This window comes from Ascaphus truei, chromosome 20 (assembly GCF_040206685.1).
Source record: "Ascaphus truei isolate aAscTru1 chromosome 20, aAscTru1.hap1, whole genome shotgun sequence".
Taxonomy (NCBI): domain Eukaryota; kingdom Metazoa; phylum Chordata; class Amphibia; order Anura; family Ascaphidae; genus Ascaphus; species Ascaphus truei.
This window is the reverse complement of record NC_134502.1, coordinates 28,812,818-28,838,011: the sequence shown is the minus strand read 5'-3', so window position 1 is coordinate 28,838,011 and position 25,194 is coordinate 28,812,818. Positions and strand designations below refer to the sequence as shown.

The following is a 25,194-nucleotide window of genomic DNA, read 5'->3' as shown; positions in this document are numbered from 1 at the left end:
CGGGCAGTGCCAGCCTCCCCCTCACACACACTACTACACCATGTATACACAGCACAGGTACAGTGCGGGCAGCGGCAGTGCCAGCCTCCCCCTCACACACTACTACACCATGTATACACAGCACAGGTACAGCGCGGGCAGCGGCAGTGCCAGCCTCCCCCTCACACACAGGAAGGGGAGGAGCTGTGAGCCAAGATGGCGGCAGACCCTGGAGGAGGGAGAGGAGTTGGAACCAGGTCTCAAGCTAATCTGAATGCGGATAAGAAAGTTTCCCTGGAAGCTAAAGTGCTGAAATGTTTGCAAAAGAAAGAGTCAGAAAATATGGAAAAAGAGATGAATGAAAATGTTGGGCAGAAAGAATCTGAGATGGAGAATACTGAAAGTCCGGCTCAGAACCAGACGGGTAAGAGAACTGCGGCTAAAACCAGCTCAAGGTCTAATGAAGCCAAGAGTAAAAGGCAGGCAGAGCATGAGAAAAGGAGACTTGGGGTCACAGAAATTGTTATCCCACAAATTGGCAAGGACATACTCACTAATGCACAGACAACTGCAGCTACACCTGAGACAGAGACCCCGCAAGCAGCTGCACATGACGCAGTGACCCCGCAAACAACTGTACCTGACGCAGTGACCCCGCAAACAACTGTACCTGACGCAGTGACCCTGCATACAGCTGCACCGGAGACAGAGAAACTGCATACAACTGCACCTGATACAGAGAGACTACAAGCAGCTGAGGGTTACAGCCAGGTGCAGGAATTAGCAGCCACACCCAAGGCAGACATGCAGCAAACAGCCCAGGTTGAGAGCCTGAATGATGCTGGCAATACACCTGAGACAGAGCAGCAAACAGCTCAGGCACAGGAAGAAGAGTCTGAAATAGAAATGGCTGAAGCAGTGGAGAACGCTGAAGCAGTAGAGGCTTTTGAGGCGCAAGAAATGGGGATTCCTAAAGTGGGAGAGAAATCCATACAGCCTGCAGCAGCATCAAAGCCCTTAGCAGAAACAGGAGCGGCAAAAGCAAAGTCCTTAGCTGAAGCAGGAACGGCAGCAAAACCAACAGGAGCGGCCGAGCCAGCTCCCCCCCAGCAGTCAGCATGGAGTACAAGACGCCCAGGTACATCTTATTTGTCATTTGATGATGCCAGAAAGCGCAGGAACGTTGTCAGACTGCATTATTGGGGGGATATGGTTCCTATACCGGACAGATTTGTTGTAGGAAAAGACTTGATCAAAGTTTCTCTTGGCTTCCAACCCAGTGAGGTGTATGCTTTGTTACATGCTCCTAGTAGCAGAAACTACGAAGTGAGCTTTAAGACACCAGAAGGGCTAGAAAAATTCTGGTTTCGTTACAGAGAAGTGAAGGATAATCCAGAATGGGAATTCTTTAAAGTTATCCAGGTTTCTCGCCCTGTGACCGTGGAAGTGAATATTATCTTTGATATTGAGACTGTAGCGGTTGAAGATATATGTTTTTGGCTACAAAGACAGTGCGATATTCAGTCTGGTCCAGTGAAAAGTATGGATGCTGAAGGTTTCTGGAATGGGGGCTACAAGTTTAAAGTTAAACTTCGATACACACACAATGTGGCATGTCACCTCCCAAACGCCATATATATTGGAAGAGATCGCGGGCGATGTTTTTATTGGGGACAGCCTAAAAAATGTTTTAAATGTGATTCCCCCAGGCACTTAAGCTCAGCGTGTGACAAAATCAGGTGCACTTTATGTGGTTCTATTGGTCATCACAGCTCTGAGTGTGACAAGGACATAGTCTGCAACCTGTGCTATAAATGTGGTCATTCCTTTAAAGATTGCCCAGAAGCCGAACACAACCATTATGGGCAGAATGAAATGTCTCGTGTACAGAATACAGCATCTCCTAGTGATAAAGAGAATACCACAGAGTCATCAGAAAGTCTTCAACTTACACCTGTAGAAGAGGTTTTAAAGTCTCTGGGTCTGACATATACACTTCCAGCCCAAAGGGGGTCAGACGGAGAACACAGGAGCGATCTGAGCAAAGATGGCGGCGAACCCTGCAAAGATGGAGGCGAACCCTGCAAAGATGGAGGCGAACCCTGCAAAGATGGCGGCGAACCCTGCAAAGATGGCGGCGAACCTCGCAAAGATGGCGATAATGAATGGGAAACAATAACAAGTAAAAACAAGACTGCCCTAACCAGCTCAGCTAGAAAGAAAACTACAGAAACTGTCCAAGAAGAGATCTCGCTGCACAATACATATGAGGTTTTGGAGGAAAAGAGTTGGGGTGAAAAGATGGATGACGCAGACCCCGATATGTCAGACAGTCAGACCTCGCAGCGGTCTGGATCTATTCAGAACATTGAGATGGCCGGACCATCAAATAAGAGAAATCTGCCATCAGAGAGCCCCCCCGGGAAAAAGAAAATGGTCAAAAAGAAAAATGGTGCAAAAAAGAAAAAAAAAGGGTGGTGGTGATTCACTAAATGTGCCAAAGTGCCCCTCTCCGCTGAAAGTGGCAACTATTAATGTGAATAGTATTAAGGGGAAAAGATACAGACTCAAGTCTTTTCTAGTCTAAAGGACATTAAGAATTAGATTTTCTTTTTGCAGGAAACTTGCTTGATTACTTTGTGTTATTTATCTATCAGTAAAGTGTATATTGTTTATCTATCAGATATAAAGTGTATATAGCAGGGGGAATCTGAGAGGTTGGAGAGAGGCGTTTAGATATCTTTGAAAAGGGAATCTCTGTAAGATAAATGTATTGTTTATGTCATTTTCTGGATGCTATTCTGTAAGTATTGTGTGTTTTTGTAAATATTTGTATTTTGTATTTAAAATAAAAAAGATTCCCCTCACACACACTACTACACCATGTATACACAGCACAGGTACAGCGCGGGCAGCGGCAGTGCCAGCCTCCCCCTCACACACACTACTACACCATGTATACACAGCACAGGTACAGCGCGGGCAGCGGCAGTGCCAACCTCCCTCTCACACACACTACTACACCATGTATACAAAGCACAGGTACAGTGCGGGCAGTGGCAGCCTCCCCCTCACACACACTACTACACCATGTATACACAGCACAGGTACAGCGCGGGCAGCGGCAGTGCCAGCCTTCCCTCACACACACTACTACACCATGTATACACAGCACAGGTACAGCGCGGGCAGTGCCAACATCCCCCTCACACACACTACTACACCATGTATACACAGCACAGGTACATCGCGGGCAGCAGAAGTGCCAGCCTCCCCCTCACACACTACTACACCATGTATACACAGCACAGGTACAGCGCGGGCAGTGCCAGCCTCCCCCTCACACACACTGGCCAATATCTCTTAAAATAAATACTAATAGACTTGGCATTATTTCCTGTGTCCCATTAAAGGGAATTCCTGCTCCTCTTCTGGGATAACTCCGTCCCACCGGTTAAATAATTACCCTGTTAGAAATATCCCTCACGTTACCCCTCCGTGCCCGGCTGTCAGAGACACGCGGCAAACACACAGTGCTCTTCAGAACTGAAGAGGTCAGTGCTAATTAGTGCTTTTCTGTTAACGAGGGAATTCATTTATGTATAAAAAGGGGCATTTATTAAAAATATCCACACGGGCGAGCGAGAGAAAGAATGAGGTAAGCAAGTTTGCCGATATAACATGCTGCACTGATAATGAACTCAATGCACTGTATAATGATGCTGAGTATTACTGTACACTGATAATAATCACAGCATGCTATATAATTATGCTGGGTATCTATACACAGATAATGAACACGCCGCTCTGTATAATGATGCAGAGTATCTATCACTGATAATGAACACGCCAGACTGTATAATTATACTGAGTATCTCTATACACTGATAATAATCATGCCACGCTGTATAATTATGCTGAGTATCTATACACTGTTGAAAAACATGTTGCACTGTAAAATTATGATAAGTATCCATACATTGATAATGAAAAGTCTGTGCTGTATAATGATGCTGAGTATCTATACACTGATAATGAACACTCTGCACTGTATAATGATGCTGGGTAACTCTATTCACTTCCAGCTTCTGCTCGGATAATGTCTTTATCCTCTATAGTAATAATTGCATAAGTGTAATGTGTTGGATGCTCTATTACATTGCAGGATTCTAATTTCCCATCCTATAAATGAAGGATCAGGATTTAACCTCCTCCTGTCTGGTTGCAGAGCGATGTCCCTTTTATACTGGTCCATATGGCACCTCGTTCTCTCCTACCTCACTCCTGCCTCTCGTTCTGACAGCCTGGGGTGCAAACTGCGGGGCACGGACCTCACTGGGGTCTACAAGCATGGAGATGTCTTAATAGGGGCGGTGATTGCATTCCATGCTGACATAGAGTACCTGGAAACCATTTTATCGGAGACCCCTCCACAGGGAGCCTGTAAATTGTAAGGTTTACAACGCCCTTTGTATTTCTCTATATGACTTATTGTCCCTCTCTCCCCATATCCTTCTCCCCCTCTTCCCCTCTTCCCCTCTCCCCAATCTCTCTAAATATGATTTTCTCTCCCCCTCTCCCCATCTCTCTTTCTTCCCCTTCCTCTTTCCCTCTCTCTATCTCACATGATCTCTCTCCACACTATTTTATTACTGTTTGTATCACAGATAACTGTAAATTTCACATTCTCATTCTGTACCCCAGACACATCCCCTCCTTGGGTAGATGATATGGAATTAGGACCTCATCTCCACAGAATTTTATTCTATCTCCTTCTCTGTCCTCTGTCTAACCTCTTTAATTTATCTATAGGTAAAGGGTCCTATCCTTAGTTTCTTCCATCTAACTTCCAGCTTCTATAATGAAGGCTACCAGCAGTTTCAGGCCATGAGGTTCACCCTGGAGGAGATCAACAGAAGACATGACCTCCTCCCAAACATCACCCTGGGCTTTCAAATCTATGACTCTAGTCGCGTACTGCAAAGGCAGCTGGATGGGACCCTGAAGATTCTAACAGGTCAGAACCAGGGTATCCCCAATTTCTCTTGCCGGGAAAAGCCACCTCTGACTGCCATCATTGGACACTCAACCTCCACCTTCTCCATTCTTATGGCTCATATCCTGGGTCTGTACAGATACCCACAAGTAAGAATCAATGGGAGCTGTCCACAGTGCTGAACCTCTTATCTCACTATTCTCTTTCCAACACCAACTCAACCTTCACAGTGACAGCCAGCAATGCATATTAGGACAGATATATATATGTCTTTGAATGGGCTTATTATTATTACACTGCACATTTTTATCTCATTATTTTTATTATGATGTTTCAGAAAAAGCATTACTATAATATTAAGTAATATCTACTGATATCAATATTTTCAGGGAAACAGGTTATCTGTACCATTTTAAATTCCCATTTATCACCTTAGATCAGTCACTTCTCGACCAGCTCCCTCCTGAGTGACAGGACACAGTTCCCTTCCTTCTTCAGGACTGTCCCCAGCGATGCCTTCCAGTCCCGAGGACTGGCCCAGCTGGTGTTGTATTTTGGCTGGACGTGGGTTGGGTTAGTTGCTTTGGGAAATGACTATGGGCAACAGGGCATCCAGGTCATTAAGCAGGAGATCCTCAAAGCTGGAGCTTGTGTGGCCTTCACAGAATTCATCCTGCTCAGCCGTCTGGATAAGAACACTCCCCACCTCATCAGGGTCATCAGAGAATCAACAGCCAAGGTTGTTTTGGTCTTCTCCACAGATTTTGACATGGTCCCACTTCTTGATGAGATGCTGAGGCAGAATGTGACTGGGAAAATCTTTGTGGCCAGTGAAGCTTGGTCCATCTCAAACATTTTAAGAGTGGAAAAATACTCAGCAATACTCTCTGGCTGCATTGGCTTTGCCTTTTCAAGCTCAAAGATTGCAGGATTTAGAGAGTATCTCAGCAGAATATGTGTCTTCAATTCCACAGGTAACATTTGGGAAAAGAAGTTCTGGGAAGAAGCTTTTGGATGCACATTCTTGGACCAGAGAAACCTCACCAGCTCATTGACTAATCTTACAAAGTTGTGTACGGGAAATGAAGAACTAGAGATTATCCAGAACAGTTATAATGATGTGTCCAGTGTACGAGGTCCTTACAACCTTTATACAGCAATTTATATCATAGCCAAAGCCCTGCATGATCTGCAAACATGCCAGGAGGGGAGAGGACCATTTCATAATGGAAGTTGTACAGATATTCGGAGCTTCAAACCATGGCAGGTAAGAATTGCTGTTAATCATTTGTTTTATGTGAAGGGACAATTTTCCCAGTACTGTAAGTCAAGAATATTTTGGGGGATCTTTGTAACTCTGGGGTTCAGAAATGAAGTCTGAAAGTTACTTGTCTTCCCCCTGTCTCCTCTCCATCAGTTCCACCTCTTATGAACTATTTTGAAAATGAGCTCCATGGGATATGCTTTAAAGCAGATTAACAAACCTTAGTTTTATTATTTTCCTAGCTGTAATAATAATGTCTCGTCATTTTATTGAAAAGATCCAATGCCTGCAGTGTAGTGATCACAATTACAAATTAAAATAGCATCACAGCACACCCCAGCTTGGTGAAAAAATCCCACCACTGTTGGACAGACAACTCTCAATATCCTTCTTCCTGGTAGGGTCGGGGGAATGAATTCTGTTCAGTATATGTTGTCAATCCATAGGGGGCAAATAAATGAGGGATTATCCTTCTCCCCCCTGCAGCTGTTACACTACATCCAGAACGTACGTGTGAGGCTGAGAAATGGGAGAGAGGTCTTCTTTCATAGGAATGGGGACCCACCAGCAGTGTATGATATTGTGAACTGGCAGCTGGGTGCAGATGGCATGATGAGGCAGGTCACGGTGGGAAGCTACGATATCGCGGCCTCAGATGGAAACACCTTTAATATCAATGCAAGTGCCGTGATGTGGGCATCAGGGAGAAGACAGGTATGCAGTGCCACGGCTTTGAGTGTGAGTTCTGCTTGTACAGGACATGGCAGTGCCAGTCTCCTCACTATAATACAAACGATCATGTTTTACAAATGCAATCTCACAATCTCATTGAATTGGTGAATCTTATTTGAATCCCTGTGTCAGTTCTACTTGTGACCTTGGGAAAATTAGGGGAAGTAGACAGGACCGTCACTCAGTGTGTCTTTACAGCACTGCGTATAGTGGCAGTGTTTTAGAAGACAAATATTATAATTATTGGGAGATCTTGAAAGTCAGAAGGGAGCTATGAGTCTGTCCCTCCCCACGCAGGGTGACACAGTGACACAGACAGAAGGGAGCTATGAGTCTGTCCCTCCCCCTGCAGGGTGACACAGTGACACAGACAGAAGGGAGCTATGAGTCTGTCCCTCCCCCCGCAGGGTGACACAGTGACACAGACAGAAGGGAGCTATGAGTCTGTCTCTCCCCACGCAGGATGACACAGTGACACAAACATAAGGGAGCTATGAGCCTGTCCCTCCCTCCGCAGGGTGACACAGACAGAAGGGAGCTATGAGTCTGTCCCTACCACCAGAGGGTGACACAGTGACACAGACAGAAGGGAGCTATGAGTCTGTCCTTCCCTCCGCAGGGTGACACAGGCAGAAGGGAGCTATGGGTCTGTACCTCCCCCCGCAGGATGACACAGTGACACAGACAGAAGGGAGCTATGTGTCTGTTCCTCACTCCACATTGCATAATTGGACTTTTTCAACATACATTATTGTACATTGTCCCAAAGGTTCCACAGTCCGTCTGCAGTCAGAGCTGCCTTTCTGGATTCAGGAGGGTGTTGAGAAAAGGAGAGCCTGTCTGCTGCTTCCAATGTGTCCCCTGTCCTCAAGGAGAGATCTCCAACCAGACAGGTTAGCGCATTGCACCAAACAAAAGATGTTAAGAATTTAGTGTTAATTGTTTAAGTGTCTTTTTAATAACTTTATGTTTCAGACTCAGTTGATTGCTCCAAGTGTCCTTGGGATAAGTGGCCAAGTGTCCAGAAAGACAGATGTCTTCCAAAGACCATTGAGTTCCTCTCATATGAAGAGCCCTTGGGTGCCACCTTGGCTGCTATGATTCTTTTTTCCTCTATGATCCCAGTTTTCATCTTCCGACTTTTCATCCGGTATAAGAACACTCCCATTGTCAGAGCCAACAACTACACCCTCAGTTGTCTTCTCCTGGTGTCCCTTTCCCTCTGCTTCCTCTGCTCTTTGGCTTTCATTGGTTACCCCAAACCTGAGAAGTGTCTTCTGCGCCAGGCTGCTTTTGGCATGGTATTTGCTCTCTGTATCTCATGTATCTTTTCTAAAACCCTCATCGTAGTTTTTGCCTTCATGGCCACAAAACCAGGAAGCAGCCTCAGGAAATGGACCAGCACTCGGGTGTCCTACATGATCATAGTTTTCTGCTCTTTTCTTCAATTCCTTTTGTGCACCTCTTGGTTAGTCCTCTCTCCTCCCTTCCTGGAATATAACACCCAAACCCAACCTTGGATCATCATCGCTGAATGTAACGAGGGCTCCCCCACTGCCTTCTGGTGCATGCTGGGATTTCTTGGCATCCTTGCCACAATTAGCTTCTCTGTTGCCTTCCTGGCCAGGTGGCTCCCTGACAACTTCAACGAGGCCAAGTTCATCACCTTCAGCATGCTGGCCTTCCTCAGTGTCTGGGTGTCCTATATCCCGGCCTCCCTCAGCGCACGTGGCAAGTACACCGTGGCCATGGAGGTCTTCGCCATCCTGTCCTCCAGCTGGGCTCTGGTGGTCTGCATGTTTGTGCCCAAATGTTTCATCATATTGTTCCGACCCGACATGAACTCGAGAGAACGTCTCATGGGGAAAGCTAAAGTTTCAAGTTAAGACATTAAAAAATATATCTAAAATGTTAAATTTACAGAACTGTAAAATATTTTATTTCCATTTACAATATTATAGTATAAAAAGTATCTGGAATGTGGCACAATAAATATTTATATTTTTAATCTTGTCAATCTCCAAAATGCTGAGCCATCTGGCAGTGGGCTGGAAGATGGGGAAAGGTGAATGGGTGTGGTGAGCGGAGCTTCTTATTACCTATTTTTGTTATATTTAATATTAAAAGAAATTGACAAGTTACTGTATATTAGTAATAACCCCTCAGGACATGGTTTTACCTGGCTATGAATGTCCAGATTGGTCAACTCATCCATCATGGGCATAATTATTACTTAAATAAAGCACAAAATAGCACAATAAATAATGCAGGCGTTATCTCCCTAACTAGGAGGAGTTATAGGGAGAGGTTATATGATGCAATAAGGGGAGTTATAGGGAAAGGTTATATGGGACAATACGAGGAGTTATAGGGAGTGGATACAGTGGGTGATAGGATAAGTTTTATAGGAATGGGTTATATGGGACAAAAGGAGGAGTTATAGGGAGTGGATACAGTGGGTGATAGGATAAGTTTTATAGGAATGGGTTATATGGAACAAAAGGAGGAGTTATAGGGAGTTGATACAGTGGGTGATAGGATAAGTTATAGCGATGGGTTATATGTGACAATAGGAGGAGTTATAGGGATGGGTTATATGTGACAATAGGAGGAGTTATAGGGATCAGTTATATGGGGCAATAGGAGGAGTTATAGGGATCCGTTATATGGGGCAATAGGAGGAGTTATAGGGAGAGGTTATATGGGGCAATAGGAGGAGTTATAGGGATGGGTTTTATGGGGCAATAGGAGGAGTTATAGGGATGGGTTATATGGGACAAAAGGAGGAGTTATAGGGAGTGGATACAGTGGGTGATAGGGTAAGTTATAGGGATGTGTTATATGAGACAATAGGAGGAGTTATAGGGAGTGGATACAGTGGGTGATAGGATAAGTTATAGCGATGGGTTATATGTGACAATAGGAGGAGTTATAGGGATGGGTTATATGTGACAATAGGAGGAGTTATAGGGATCAGTTATATGGGGCAATAGGAGGAGTTATAGGGATCAGTTATATGGGGCAATAGGAGGAGTTATAGGGAGAGGTTATATGGGACAATAGGAGGAGTTATAGGGATCAGTTATATGGGGTAATAGGAGGAGTTATAGGGTTGGGTTATATGTGACAATAGGAGGAGTTATAGGGATCAGTTATATGTGAAAATAGGAGGAGTTATAGGGATCGGTTATATGGGGCAATAGGAGAAGTTATAGGGAGTGGATACAGTGGGTGATAGGATACGTTATAGCGATGGATTATATGTGACAATAGGAGGAGTTATAGGGATCGGTTATATGGGGCAATAGGAGGAGTTATAGGAAGGGGTTATATTGGGTGATAGGATAAGTTATAGGGATGGGTTATATGTGACAAGAGGAGGAGTTATAGGGATGGGTTATATGGGACAATAGGAGGAGTTATAGGGAGTGGTTACAGTGGGTGATAGGATACGTTATAGGGATGTGTTATATAGGACAATAGGAGGAGTTATAGGGATCGGTTATATGAGACAAGAGGAGGAGTTATAGGGAGTGGATACAGTGGATGACAGGATAAGTTATAGGGATGTGTTATATGGGACAATAGGAGGAGTTATAGGGAGTGGATACAGTGGGTGATACAGTAGGATAAGTTCTAGGGATGGGATAATAGGAGGAGTTATAGAGAGCGGTTATAATGATGTAGCATTATGGTTGGTAAAGCTGTCCTCATGAAATCTGCCCCAGCACCGCCTGAGTGCCCGTGTGCTTGTGGAGTGCCTGTAAGGAGACTAATGGCGCACCTGGATTAACACAGCGGGGAGTTTCTGAATGAGATTTCCGCTCTGTGAATCATACCACATCAGTCTGTAAGAGACTCACAGTAAGAGTGAGACAGAATCAGTCACTCTCCCTGCGCGCCTCTAACAGGCGATCACACAGATTTCATTTTAATAGCACAGTATTGAAGTAGGGGTCTCCGGAGCTTAACCACATTCATTTCAACCCTGGGGACCCCTTGCTTCCCGAGTTACAGACAGTATGGTAAAATAAAAATAAAGCAGCTTCATTACCTTAGAGGTTAGCCGGTAAGGCAATAAAGGGGTAAAACCCGAGTACCCAGTTTATTGGGGGTAGTGGGGGCGAATGTGGTAGTTGCCCCATGGTGGGTGTTTAGGCCTACTGGGAAGGTTGCGGGAGGGGTTAATCACTTCATTGAATTTGCAGTAGTAAAAACTATGGTAATAAAGCGACTAACTCCTCTCACTACCCACCAGACAGTCCTAACCACCCGCCCCTGGTGCAACTTCCCAGAAATTACCCAGACAGCATATAGTAAATAAAAGTTATACTTAGCCTTGCTAGGATGAAGGCCATCTTCGTCCTCCTCGTCTTCAGTGGGCACTGACCGAAAAATAAAAAAAAATAACTACAGGACTCTAACACCTTAATCAACTTAACTGTTATTAACTGCTATGGTAATTAAGGGGTTAACCCCCCTCCCTCTACCCATCCAGGTGACCTTATCACCCTCGCTGGGGAAACTACTATCCCAACCCCCCACCTCTTCTACCCATTGATTGTCACTGTGGTAAAGCGTACCCACGATATGAGCATGGATTTCCACAATGGCAATGAATGAGCAAGTAAAAAATGGCATGCTCTGCAGCAGCTGATACATAGGTGTGGCTGCATATGTATGGGGTAATAAGAGGAGTTATAGGGAGCGGGTTATATGGGGTAATAAGAGGAGTTATAGGGAGCGGGTTATATGGGGCAATAGGAGTTGTTATAGGGAGAGGTTATATGGAGCAATAGGAGGAGTTTCAGGGAGCAGTTATATAAGGCAATGGGAGGAGTTATAGGGAGGGGTTATATTGGGTAATAGGAGGAGTTATAGGGAGAGGTTATATGGGGCAATAGGAGGAGTTTCAGGGAGCAGTTATATGGGGTAATATGAGGAGTTATATGGGGTAATAGGAGGAGTTATAGGGGGCAGTTATATGGAGAAATAGGAGGAGTTACAGGGAGCGGTTATATGGGACAATATGAGGAGTTGTAAGGACCAGCTATATGGAACAATTGGAGGATTTATAGGGAGAGGTTATCTGGGGTAATCGGAGGAGTTATATTGAGGGGATATATGGGGCAATAGGAGGAGTTGTAAAGAGTGCCCCTTTGAGTAGTAGGAGAAGTTGAAAAGGGAAAGATTTAAGGCGCTAATATATTAACTACAGTGTTTATAGTTAATTACTTAGGGAACTATATTGATTTTAATAAATTATAATTTTACTGCAGCCCAGGTGAAAAGGGGGAATCTCTGCCCCCCTAAAATTGTGCAAGAAAAGGGGAAACCCCCCTGGCCTCAAAATTTAATTAAAAAAAAAAAAAACAATAATACAATTAAATGAATTCTAACATTGGTATTGGATCATGTATACCTAAACCTAGATTGAGCTCAATCAAATACCTGAAAGTGTTACAAAATGAGTAATAATAATAATAATAATACAACGTAAGCATGAACAACTAAAGTTCCACAAGATTCAAAGGACTGTTGGAAAAAAATGCAATACAGGCATACCCCAGTTTAAGTACACTCACTTTAAGTACACTCGCGAATAAGTACATCTCGCTCAATAGGCAAATGGCAGCTCACACATGCGCCAGTCAGCACGTCCTGAACAGCAATACCGGCTTCCTACCTGTACCGAAGCTGTGCGCAAGCGGGGAGACTATAGAGCCTGTTACAAATGCATTATTTACACCAGTTATGCACGTATATGACGATTGCAGTACAGAACATGCATCGATAAGTGGGAAAAAGGTAGTGCTTCACTTTAAGTACATTTTCGCTTTACATACATGCTCCGGTCCCATTGTGTACGTTAATGTGGGGTATGCCTGTATTCCTTAAATGTAGAAAATTTAATCCACAATGTCCTCAGTACCACTCTGTCTTGCAGCAGTTGTATTGTATTATACTGTATGTCTTTATTTATATATAGCGCCATTAATGTACATACCTGTAGCGCTTCACAATAGTAATACATGTGGTAATCAAATAAATAACAGATAATATAAATAACAGATCATGGGAATAAGTGCTTCAGACATAAAAGTAACATTAAGGAAGAGTAGTCACTGCCCCGAGGAGCTTACAATCTAATTGGTAGGTCAGAGAAGGTATGGAGACAGTATGAGGGAATTCTAGTAAGTGCGTCTGCAGGGGGCCAAGCTTTATGTATCATGTGTTCAGAATATCCACAGTGTTATTCATATGCTTCTTTAAGCAAGTGTGTCTTAAGGTGGGTCTTAAAGGTGGATAGAGAGGGTGCAAGTCGGGTACTGAGGGGAAGGGCATTCCAGAGGTTTGGGGCAGTCAATGAGAAAGGTTTAAGGCGGGAGAGGACTTTAGATACAAAGGGTACCCCCTTTTCAAGGAAAGAAGACATCCTTGAGAAGAACGCAAGAGTCTGGATGGTGCATAACGAGAAATTAGGGCTGAGATGTAAGGAGGAGCAGAAGAGTGTAAAGCTTTAAAAGTGAGGAGAAGAATGGAGTGTGAGATGCGGGATTTGATCGGAAGACAGGAGAGGGATTTCAGGAGGGGAGACGCTGAGACAGATCTAGGAAAGAGTAGAGTGATTCTGGCAGCAGTTGATCAGTGCCTGGCACTACGGTCCAGATTAAAGTGAGAAAGGATGATTACCTTTCTTTTTTTGTTTGAGTCACCCTAATAATACCCTCCTCCTTGGTCAGCGTGTGATCTCAAGGATTGTGCTGATGTTGTGCACCTTCTGGTGATATATATATATACACATTTGTTTCATTATTTTGTATCCACTGGAGCAGTGTGTCTCACTTACAGAGCGGTATATGCAGGTGACCTCTTTTTAACAAGAAACAAAGAAGTCCAGAGCAACATCCATTGTGACAAAACTACACAGTGAAACACCTATATATATATATATATCTCTTGAAAAAGAGTCATTTAGTTAACCCTTTGGCCAAAGCATATATGCCTGTGAGCCACTTCAAAGCATCACTTCTGGTGGTCGTGCCTTGATGTGGCTCACAGGCATATACGCTTTGGCCAAAGGGTTAACTAAATGACTCTTTTTCAAGATATATATACTGTATATAAGTATTTCACTGTGTATTTTTGTCACATTGGATGTTGCTCTGGACTTCTTCGTTTCTTGTTGCATACAATTAGCCACACCCAGTGGCACTCCTTTTTACACATATACATATATATATATATATATTTTGTGGTAATTTGGGGTTTCTGAGAGCTTGCTGGGTATCTGTGTGTTTGGTACCTCTTGTTAAGATGGCGGGATGGCTGCGTTCTTGCGCTGTTTGCTTGCTGGGTATCTGTGTGTTTGGTTCCTCTTGTTAAGATGGCGAGATGGCTGCGTTCCTGCGCTGTTTGCTTGCTGGGTATCTGTGTGTTTGGTACCTCTTGTTAAGATGGCGGGATGGCTGCGTTCCTGCGCTGTTTGCTTGCTGGGTATCTGTGTGTTTGGTTCCTCTTGTTAAGATGGCGAGATGGCTGCGTTCCTGCGCTGTTTTCTTTCTGGGTATCTGTGTGTTTGGTTCCTCTTGTTAAGATGGCGGGATGGCTGCGTTCCTGCGCTGTTTGCTTGCTGGGTATCTGTGTGTTTGGTTCCTCTTGTTAAGATGGCGGGATGGCTGCGTTCCTGCGCTGTTTGCTTGCTGGGTATCTGTGTGTTTGGTACCTCTTGTTAAGATGGCAGGATGGCGGCGTTCTTGCGCTGTTTGCTTGCTGGGTATCTGTGTGTTTGGTTCCTCTTATTAAGATGGCGGGATGGAGGCGTTCCTGCGCTGTTTGGTTGACGGTACAATCTAGCTGGGATGCCCCTGCTGTCTGTGTATCGAGTCTGTGGGTCGGTATAACGGCAAAGAAACCGATTCTGATAGGAGCTGTGCAGGTAACTTCCTCCAGGTGCTCACAAAGTTTAGGTATCTCACCCTACGCGTTTCACCAAGTGTTGGCTTCCTCAGGGGTAGTTATATGGAGCAGTTATATGGGGCAAAAGGAGCTTTAGGGAGCGGTTATATGGAGCAATAGGAGGAGTTAGAGGGAGAGGTTATATGGGGCAATAGGATGAGTGTTAGGGAGGGGTTATATGGGGCAATAGGAGGAGTGTTAGGGAGCGGTTATATGGGGCAATAGGAGGAGTGTTAGGGAGCGGTTATATGGGGTTTCATGTACGGAAGCAGTTATATGGAGGAATAGGAGAAGTTATAGGGAGCGGTAATATTTGGCAATAGGGGCCATTAGGAGGCATTATAGGGAGTGGTTTTATGAAGTATAAGGAGGTTTTATAAGGAGTAACTTAATTCTTGGTCAATAGTAGGCGTAAAAATGTGCAATTATATTGATTGATAGGAGTTATAAGAAGCAGTTTTAAAGAGCTCAGGTACAGCGTGGGCAGCGGCAGTGCCAGCCTCCCCCTCACACACACTACTACACCATGTATACACAGCACAGGTACAGCGCGGGCAGCGCAGTGCCAGCCTCCCCCTCAACCACACTACTACACCATGTATACACAGCACAGGTACAGCGCGGGCAGCGGCAGTGCCAGCCTCCCCTCACACACACTACTACACCATGTATACACAGCACAGGTACAGCGCGGGCAGCGGCAGTGCCAGCCTCCCACTCACACACACTACTACACCATGTGTACACGAGAGAGAGAGAGAGAGAGAGAGAGAGAGAGAGAGAGACTGAGGACAGAGAGAGAGTGAGAGAGAGAGAGAGAGAGAGAGAGAGAGAGAGAGAGAGAGAGAGAGAGAGAGAGAGAGAGAGAGAGAGAGAGAGAGAGAGAGAGAGAGAGAGAGAGAGAGAGAGAGAGAGAGAGAGAGAGAGAGAGAGAGAGACTGAAGACAGAGAGAGAGAGAGAGAGAGAAAAAAATAGTTGGTGGGCAGAGAGAGAGAAGGAATGTGGGATAAGAGTGAAGGGATGAGAGGGGGCGGGGAGTGAAATACCAGCAAAGTTTACATATTTTTAATAAGGAAAATGCAAGAAAAAAGTGTAAGTTCTGGTGCGGCCGTCCCAAGCTATTGTGAGTTTGACGGGCCTGCATTAAAGGGAATTCCCTGCTCCTCTCCTGGGATAACTCCGTCCCACCGGTTAAATAATTACCCTGTTAGAAATATCCCTCACGTTACCCCCTCCGTGCCCGGCTGTCAGGGACACGCTGCAAACACACAGTGCTCTGCAGAACTGAAGAGGTCAGTGCTAATTAGTGCTTTTCTGTTAACGAGGGAATTCACGTATGTATAAAAAGGGGAATTTATTAAAAATATCCACACGGGCGAGATCTAGAGAGAGAGAAAGAATGAGGTAAGCAAGTTTTCCGCATATACAGTATATATATATATATATATATAATATATATATATATATACTGTATAAACATGCTGCACTGACATTGAACACACTGCACTGTATAGTGATTAAGAGTATCTTTATACACTGATAAACACACCACGCAGTAAAATATTGCAAAGTATCTACACACTGATAATAATCACCCTGCGCTGTATAATGATGCTGAGTATCTGTATACATTGATAATAAACACACCGCGCTGTATAATGATGCTGAGTATCTATACACTGAGAATGAACAAGCCATGCAGTATAATAATGTTGAGTATCTATACACTGAGAATGAACACCCATGCTGTATAATGATGCTGCATATCTCTACACTGGCGACACAGTTTATTACACTGCGGCCAGATCCGCAAGCCGGGAGATTTCCCGGCTTGCTAGTGGCCGCCCCTCGGCGTGCCGCGCGTCATAGACGCGGCGGTCACCGCGTCTTCGGGAGCGTGCGCCCCCTGCACGAACGGGCAAATGCTCGAATAAACTGTGCCGCAGCAGTATATGCTGATAATAAACATGCTGCACTGTATAATGATCCTGAGTATCTCTACATACTGCTAATAAACACACTGCACTGTACTGTATAATGATGGTGAGTATGTACACACTGATAATAAATGCGCTTTGCTGTATAATTATGCAGAGTATCTATACACTGATAATAAATGTGCCGCTCTGCAAAATGATGCTGAGTATCTCTATTTACTTCATCTGCTCAGGTAATGTCCGTATCCTATACAGTAATAATGCCTGGTATATAATGTGTGGGTAACTCTATTACATGCAGGGTTCTGATTTCCCGTCCTATAAATGAAGGATCAGGATTTAACCTTCTCCTGTCTGGTTGCAGAGCGATGTCCCTTTTATACTGGTCCATATGGCATCTCGTTCTCTCCTACCTCACTCCTGCCTCTCGTTCTGACAGCCTGGGGTGCAAACTGCTGGTCTCGGACATCACTGGGGTCTACAAGCATGGAGATGTCTTAATAGGGGCGGTGATTCCCTTCTATGTTGATATAGAGTACCTGGAAACCATTTTCACAGAGACCCCCCGGCAGGGAGCCTGTAAAATGTAAGGTTTACAATGTGTTTTCAATCTCCCAGTTTCCCATCTTTACCTCTCTCTCCCCAGCTCTCCCTCTCCCTCTCTTCCCCCTCTGTCTCTCCCTACTTCTTCCCCCTTCGATTTCCCTCTCTCTAACATGATCTCTCCCTCCATACTATTTTATTACTTTTGTATCACTTCTCCGTTTGGTCTCTAAATTACTCACACTCCTTATCGTTCTCATCTGCCCCCTCTCTCTCTATCTGTTTTCCATCTTTATCCTTCTCTCTCCCCCATCTTCTCTCTCCCCCTCTCGCTCTCTCATCCATCCAATCTCTCTTTCTTTCTCTCCCCTTGTCCCACCCCCTCCTTGGGTAGATGATATGAAATTAGGACCTCCTCTCAACAAACTTTTGACCCATCACCTTGTATATCCTCCATCTACCCGCCACAATTTCTCTATAGGTAATGGGTCACATCCATAGTTTCTTCCTTCTCACCCCCAGCATCTATTCTGAAGCCTTCCAGCAGTTCCAGGCCATGAGGTTCACCATGGAGGAGATCAATAGAAGACATGACCTCCTCCCAAATATCACCCTGGGCTTTCAAATCTACTGCACCGACACACTTTATTCGAGCAAATACCCAGTATGTACCTGGCAGATACCTGGAATGCGCCGCTCCTCACCTCTGACAAGCCCCGTTGCGTTTGCCTTCCCAGCCTGGGTTCATGCCTGGCTGACGGGCGGCTGATCTGTTAAATGATAATGATTAGGATTTAATAGGCTGCAATGCTTCGCGTGTCTACCAGATGGCATAAATTCATGAATTGTAATGCAGTATATATATATATACTGTGCAGTATTGCAGCCAGCAGGAATAAAATGCTTCAATCCCTGCCTGGAAAATACCTCAATGCACTCGGGCAGAAAACAGTCACAAACCTCAATACACCCGGGTATACCCGAATTCGTGGGACTAGCCGAGCTCGAATAAAGTGTGTCGCCAGTGTATGACTCTTGTCGTGTACTACAGAAGGAGCTGGATGGGACCCTGAAGATTCTAACAGGTCAGAACCAGGGTATCCCCAATTTCTCTTGCCGGGAGAAGCCACCTCTGGCTGCCATCATTGGACACTCAACCTCCACCTTCTCCATTCTCATGGCTCATATCCTGGGTCTGTACAGATACCCACAGGTAAGGATCAGTGGGAGCTGTCCACAGTGCTGAACCTCTTATCTCACTGTTCTCATTGCAACAGCAACTCAACACTTAACTACCAGCAATGCATAGTAGGAAAGATGCATATGTCTTTGAATGGGGTTATTACACTGCATGATTTATCTCATTATTTTTTATTTCTTTTTTTAATACGATGTTTCAGAAAAAAAGCATTAAAAACAAAATACATTCCTTCCAAATGCGTTCTCCTTTGACTAGTGGGCGGAGAATCAATGTTATAGAGAGATTATGGGATTGCACGGGAGTCAACATAGTTGGAGTCTTAAGAGGGAGAGAGTCCAGAGACTTATAAATTAGACAATCTGGACATTCCCCCCCATCCCCCCCTTCCCTTCTTCCCCCCCTTCCGACCTCCACTCTTCATTATTGTATCTGTATTATTTGCTGTATTAATGTTATTGACTTAGGAGAACAAATTCTGACTATGGATTGTTATGTATTATTTGTGTAAAACTCAATAAAAATGAAAGTTATAAAAAGAAAAAAAATACATGAGGCATACCAAACTGAAAAAGGAAGTACAAATAACGGTGCTCCCAAACCAAGGTCAGACCTGCTGCTGTCTATGCAATACACAAGTATATATAGGAAGGGCACAAGTCGGTTTTCACACAGCAAATAATTTATTATCAACCAGGAGCAACGTTTTGACTGGTACAGCTGCCTTTGTCAAGGAAAATGGCATGTTAGTGTGAGCAAACTTTAAATACCCTTCCAAATGACTAGTTCTCTCGGTGTGTCTAATCTCTGTCGTGTCGTTTTAGTCCTTCCCCTTAGTGACGTGAGTACCCGTCTGTAATTCCCACGCATGCGCAATGACAGGTTGGTGAATGGCTGTGATGTCATGCGCATCCATCATGCGGTTACAAGTGCACTCCACTGTCAGAGTGGAGGGGGGAGGTAGGTCTGATTTCCTGATGTAGCGCTCCTTTTACCTCCCCCCTGTATAGAGTACAAATGGGCAAAAATCCCACGGCCGTGGGATCTTGGCATATATGTTTGCAGAGTTTGTACCGTGTGTTGTTGCATGGTTTTGTGCCATTAAAGACACTGATAATTGCACAAAACCGTGCAACAATACACGTTGCAAACTCTGCAAACATATATGCCAAGATCCCACGGCCAGTCACAACCATGGAACACTCAATGTTAATGGATCATACAGCTGCACATCCAGGAATGTAGTTTATATGATTCAATGCAACAAATGTGACCATGGATGCTACATTGGGGAAACCAGCCAAAAACTTCAATGCAGAATGAATATGCACAGACACTCTATACTCCATCACGAAGAAGGAAGATACTGCTCACCTGTGGGACATCATTTCTCACAACCAGATCATTCCATAAATGATTTAAAAATCAAAAAAATCAATGGAATGTTTAAACGCAACAAGAACGGAAAACATTTGATCTCAGAATGATAAGACTTTTTGACAACAAAACAAGAGGACTTAATGCGGATATGAGGTTTCTCACACACTATCAAAATTGATTATTATGATCATGTCTGCCTCTCTGCCAATGTTCCTATCCATATCTAAAGGAGTCAAGGAGTTAAACTCCATTTACAGGGCAGGAGTCTGAACTAGGTGTCGGGTTTCCTGCAGGTGATGAGTAAAAATCCTGATTGAACAGGGGATAAAAGGCAGAAAGCAGCTGCTTTTCAGTGTCCCCGTTGGAAACTTTGTGAGAGGATCACAGACAACAGAGATCCCGCCCTCAGGGATCCAGGCTTGTTGACCAGAGGGTTTTGCCTGGCAACAGGGGGAACTCAAAGCCCCACACAGCAGAGAAGCCTGCACAAAGAAGGACAAAAGACTTACTGGGAGCAGAAGGACTTCACCGCCAGCATCTTAAGTGCCTGGAGAAATCAGAGACGCCGGACCAGAACGCACAGATAAGATCTCCTATATTGTTCCCTAAATATTTTTTCATGTGTTTTTATGAGTTATGAGTTATTGGACTGGGAACTAGCCTACCCAGCCAGTCAGATAGAAAGGGCCGGAGTAATGTTTATTTAGTCTCCTAACATGGAGTAGGTGTTTATTTTATGATTTTGTGTTTTGCTTAAAGGGACAGTGCACCTAATGTTAATTTGTTTTGTGGAGAATACAATCACTCAACGTTTGGTTTACCCTAAAAATTGCATGTGTGGAATCTTATGACCTCCCCTACAGGCCGCTCTGTCACACCATACCTTTCCCCCACCCCACAGCATCCCCTCCATTCTGTTCCTTTTCACCATTTTATTACCCTTCCAATGTCTTCAAACATCACTTTCTCACCCTACCTTATCTACATCGCTGTTTTTTTTCCTTTCTTCTTTCCTAATCTCTGTTGTAGCCATAGAATCTCAAGCTCTGAGAAAATACCTTATGGTCTGAAACATAGGTTGCTCCGGAACATGTTGATTGCCTGATGATTTATTGATAATAAATTGCAATTTTTCCATCAAGAGTGCTGCAGATGTCCTATTATATATGTAATATAATGCGTGGGAATTACAGACGGGTACTCATGTCATTAAGGTTGAGGACCGGTATTAGGAATGGTATATAAAGTCACTGTTTCCTCACTCTAACATGCTTTTTTATTTGACAAAGGCTGCTGTAGATATAGAGATTTACTGTATAAGGGGATCGCAGACAAAGGGACATGTGTCTGCGCTCCCCTTATATATCTCTCTATCTTCTGCTTTTGTTTGGGGGTCCCGGAAAGAACCTTTGGGGTTGAGTAGCAGCTACTGGCCTTCGAAGTAATGAACCACGAATAGGGTGCACGTAGGAGCCCTGTATCACGGTAGTACTGAAACCGTTTATCCTTGTATGTAAATCTGTTAGAGAGAGCGCCATCGTTTCTTCCGCCAAAGGATGCTGTGCCAGCAGAAACTATGGTCCATGTGGCTAATAAATGATTTACCTTGAAAACCAATTGTGCCCTTCCCCTACAGTACATTCTTCAGAAAAAAAGCATTACCATATTATTTAATAGTTCGATATACTAACTGTAACTGTACCTTATAAAACTCCCATTTGTCACTTTAGGTCAGTCAGTTCTCGACCAGCTCCCTCCTGAGTGACAGGACACAGTTCTCTTCCTTCTTCAGGACTGTCCCCAGTGATGCCTTCCAGTCCCAAGGACTGGCCCAGCTGGTACTGTATTTTGGCTGGACGTGGGTTGGGTTGGTGTCTTTGGGAAATGACTATGGGCAACAGGGCATCCAGGTCATTAAGCAGGAGATCCTGAAGGCCGGAGCTTGTGTGGCCTTCACAGAATTCATCCTGCTCAGCCGTCTGGATAAGAATACTCCCCACCTCATCAGGGTCATCAGAGATTCAACGGCCAAGGTTGTTTTGGTCTTCTCCACAGATGTTGACATGATCCCACTTCTTGATGGGATGCTTACGCAGAATGTGACTGGAAAGACCTTTGTAGCCGGTGAAGCTTGGTCCATCTCAAACATATTAAGAGTGGAAAAATACTCTGCAATACTCTCTGGCTCCATTGGTTTTGCCTTCTCCAGCTCAAAGATTGCAGGATTTAGAGAGTATCTCAACAGCATCCGGCTCTTCAAAACCACAGGTGAAATTTGGGCCAAGACGTTCTTTGAAGAAATTTTTAGATGCAAATTCTTGGACCAGAGAAACATCTCCGGCACATTGAATACTCCTGCAAAGTTGTGTACAGGAAATGACGACGTAGGGAGTATCCAGAATAGTTACAACGATGTGTCCAACGTAAGAGGGTCCTACAATGTTTATACAGCTATATATATTATAGCCACAGCTCTGCATGATCTGCAAACATGCCAGGAGGGGAGAGGACCATTTCATAATGGAAGTTGTACAGATATTCAGAACTTCAAACCATGGCAGGTACGAATCTCTGTTGATCATTAGTTTTTTTTTGAAGGTACAAAAGCCTTGATAGTCAAGTCTATCGTGGGGAAGGGGGGGTGTCATGTATCAGTTTGTCTTTGTTACTCTGGGGTGAAAAAAAATGAAGTCTGAGAAAGTCCCTAATCTTCCCCCAGTCTCCTCTCTATCAGTTCCACCTATTATGATCTATTTTGAAAGTGCTCCATGTGGTGTCCTTTAAAGCAGATTAATCAACTTTAGTTTTATTCTTTTCCTAGCTGTAATAATAATGTATAATGTTCACATGATAACTTCGACTATTTATTCTTACTTTCTGCACTCCACTGAGTAGCACAGTTTTCCATACATACATAAGGCAGGAAAGGACTGCTATATCTCTGTGACTGAGTATACAGGGCCTTCTCCTGTTGAAAAGAGGTCTATCAAAATCCATCTACTCCTGTGAATCTTAAGAGACGGAAAAATCTGTTTAGTAGACATTGTCAATGCATAGAGGGCAAGTAAATGAGGAATGATCGGTTTCCTCTCTACAGCTGTTACACTACATCCAGAACGTACGTATGAAGCTGAGCAATGGAAGAGAAGTCTTCTTTGATAGGAATGGGGACCCACCAGCGGTGTACGATATTGTGAACTGGCAGCTGGGTACAGATGGCATGATGAGGCAGGTCAAGGTGGGAAGCTACGATACCGCGGCCTCAGATGGAAACACCTTTAATATAAATGCAAGCGCCGTGATGTGGGCATCAGGGAGCAGACAGGTATGCCGTGCCAAGGCTTTGAGTGTGAGTTCTGCTTGTACAGAACCTACATACAGAAGGGAGATATGAGTCTGACCCTCCCCCAGCAGGGAGCAAATTCATTTTAATTCACTGCATCTTGCCTATCCATAAAATATGGTGTGACATTTTAATGAGTTAAAGGGTCAGTCATTAGTAGGAACAAAGTGACCTGTTGACAGTGATGTTTAATGTGTTAATGGGTCAGGTCCACCTACAGTAGGAGCAAAGAGACCTAATAACCTTGACACCGACAGAAGGTAACTATGAATTTGTGCCTCCCACCACAGGGTTACACAGTGACACGACAGAAGGGAGCTATGAGTTTGTCCTTCGCCCCGCAGGGTGAGCCAATGACACGGACAGAAGGGAGCTATGAGACTGTCCCTCCCCCCACAGGGTGACACAGTGACACAGACGGAAGGGAGCTATGAGTCTGTCCCTCTCGACTCATTGTATATTTTAGACTTTTTCAACTTACAGAATTGTACATTGTCTCCCAGGTTCCTCAGTCTGTCTGCAGTCAGAGCTGCACTTCTGGGTTCAGGAGGGTTTTGAGAAAAGGGGAACCTGTCTGCTGCTTCCATTGTGTCCCCTGTCCCCAAGGAGAGATCTCCAACCAGACAGGTGAGCAGATTACATAAGTGGACCATGGACCAGCCAAAAGATGTTAAGTGATTAAGTGTTTTTTTCCCAACTTTATCTTTCAGACTCTGTTGATTGCTCCAAGTGTACATGGGATAAGTGGCCCAGTCTCCAGAAAGATAGATGTTTCCCAAAGACAATTGAGTTTCTCTCATATGAAGAGCCTTTGGGTGCCACATTGGCTGCTACAAGTCTTTTTTCCTCAGCGATTCCAGTTTTAATCTTTGGGCTTTTCATCAATTATAAGACCACTCCCATTGTCAGAGCCAACAACTACACCCTAAGTTGTCTTCTCCTAGTGTCCCTATCATTCTGCTTCCTCTGCTCTTTGGCTTTCATTGGTTACCCCCAACCTGAGAAGTGTCTTCTACGCCAGGTTGCATTTGGCATGGTCTTTGCCCTCTGTGTCTCATGTATCTTGGCTAAAACCTTAATCGTGTGTTTCGCCTTCATGGCCACGAAACCAGGCAGCAGGCTGAGGAAATGGACCACTCCTCGGGTGTCCTACATGATCATAGTGTTCTGCTCCTTCTTACAATTCCTTGTGTGCATTTCATGGCTGGTTCTCTCTCCTCCCTTCCAAGAATACAACACCCAAACCCAACCTGGGATAATCATTGCTGAGTGTAATGAGGGATCCCCATCTGCCTTCTGGTGCATGCTGGGATATCTCGGCTTCCTAGCCACCATTAGCTTCACCGTTGCCTTTCTGGTCAGACAGCTCCCTGACAACTTCAACGAGGCCAAGTTCATCACCTTCAGCATGCTGGCCTTCCTCAGTGTCTGGGTGTCCTATATCCCGGCCTCCCTCAGCGCCCGTGGCAAGTACACCGTGGCCATGGAGGTCTTCGCCATCCTGTCCTCCAGCTGGGCTCTGGTGGTCTGCATGTTTGTGCCCAAATGTTTCATCATATTGTTCCGACCCAACATGAACTCGAGAGAACGTCTCATGGGGAAAGCTAAAGGTTCAAGTTGAGATTAAATAAAATATCTAAAATGTTAAATCTACAGAACTTTAATATATTTACTTCAATTCAAATTGTTACAGTATAAAAAGAATCTGGAATGTTGCACAATAAATATTTATATTTTTATAATATTGTCAATCTCTAAAATGCTGAGCCATCAGGCGGTGGGCTGGAGAATGGGGGGGGGGGGGTGGGGAACGGGGTGTCGGGGAAGGGGAGCTATACAAATTTAGCCAATAATATTAATGA

At 44.4% G+C, this 25,194-nt stretch overlaps 2 protein-coding genes across 2 annotated transcripts; both read left to right on the top strand.

Moving 5' to 3' along the window:
* Nucleotides 1-321: 321 nt before the first annotated feature.
* LOC142471081 (extracellular calcium-sensing receptor-like) lies at nt 322-8,857 on the top strand. Its single transcript, XM_075577878.1, has 9 exons — nt 322-517; nt 659-954; nt 1,814-1,935; nt 4,283-4,429; nt 4,833-5,124; nt 5,412-6,242; nt 6,726-6,953; nt 7,741-7,864; nt 7,947-8,857. The coding sequence occupies exons 1-9, from the start codon at nt 322-324 to the stop codon at nt 8,855-8,857; spliced, it is 3,147 nt and encodes a 1,048-aa protein (XP_075433993.1).
* A 139-nt stretch (nt 8,858-8,996) lies between these two features.
* Nucleotides 8,997-24,953, top strand: LOC142471080 (extracellular calcium-sensing receptor-like). The gene is made up of 7 exons (XM_075577876.1): nt 8,997-9,049; nt 17,308-17,377; nt 18,463-18,624; nt 21,720-22,412; nt 23,087-23,314; nt 23,836-23,959; nt 24,043-24,953. Exons 1-7 carry the CDS (start codon nt 8,997-8,999, stop codon nt 24,951-24,953), a joined length of 2,241 nt encoding a protein of 746 aa, XP_075433991.1.
* The last annotated feature ends 241 nt before the right edge of the window (nt 24,954-25,194 follow it).

Bases quoted from the DNA above. Each gene is read 5' to 3' on its own strand.
- LOC142471081 (XM_075577878.1), top strand. From the start codon at position 322: ATGGAAAAAGAGATGAATGAAAATGTTGGGCAGAAAGAATCTGAGATG. The intron at 955-1,813 runs GTGGGAGAGAAA...ATTCCTTTAAAG, and splicing joins AAGAAATGGGGATTCCTAAA to ATTGCCCAGAAGCCGAACAC. The intron at 6,243-6,725 runs GTAAGAATTGCT...TCCCCCCTGCAG, and splicing joins GGAGCTTCAAACCATGGCAG to CTGTTACACTACATCCAGAA.
- LOC142471080 (XM_075577876.1), top strand. From the start codon at position 8,997: ATGCTGAGCCATCTGGCAGTGGGCTGGAAGATGGGGAAAGGTGAATGG. The intron at 18,625-21,719 runs GTAAGGATCAGT...TTGTCACTTTAG, and splicing joins GTCTGTACAGATACCCACAG to GTCAGTCAGTTCTCGACCAG. The intron at 22,413-23,086 runs GTAAGAGGGTCC...TCCTCTCTACAG, and splicing joins GTTACAACGATGTGTCCAAC to CTGTTACACTACATCCAGAA.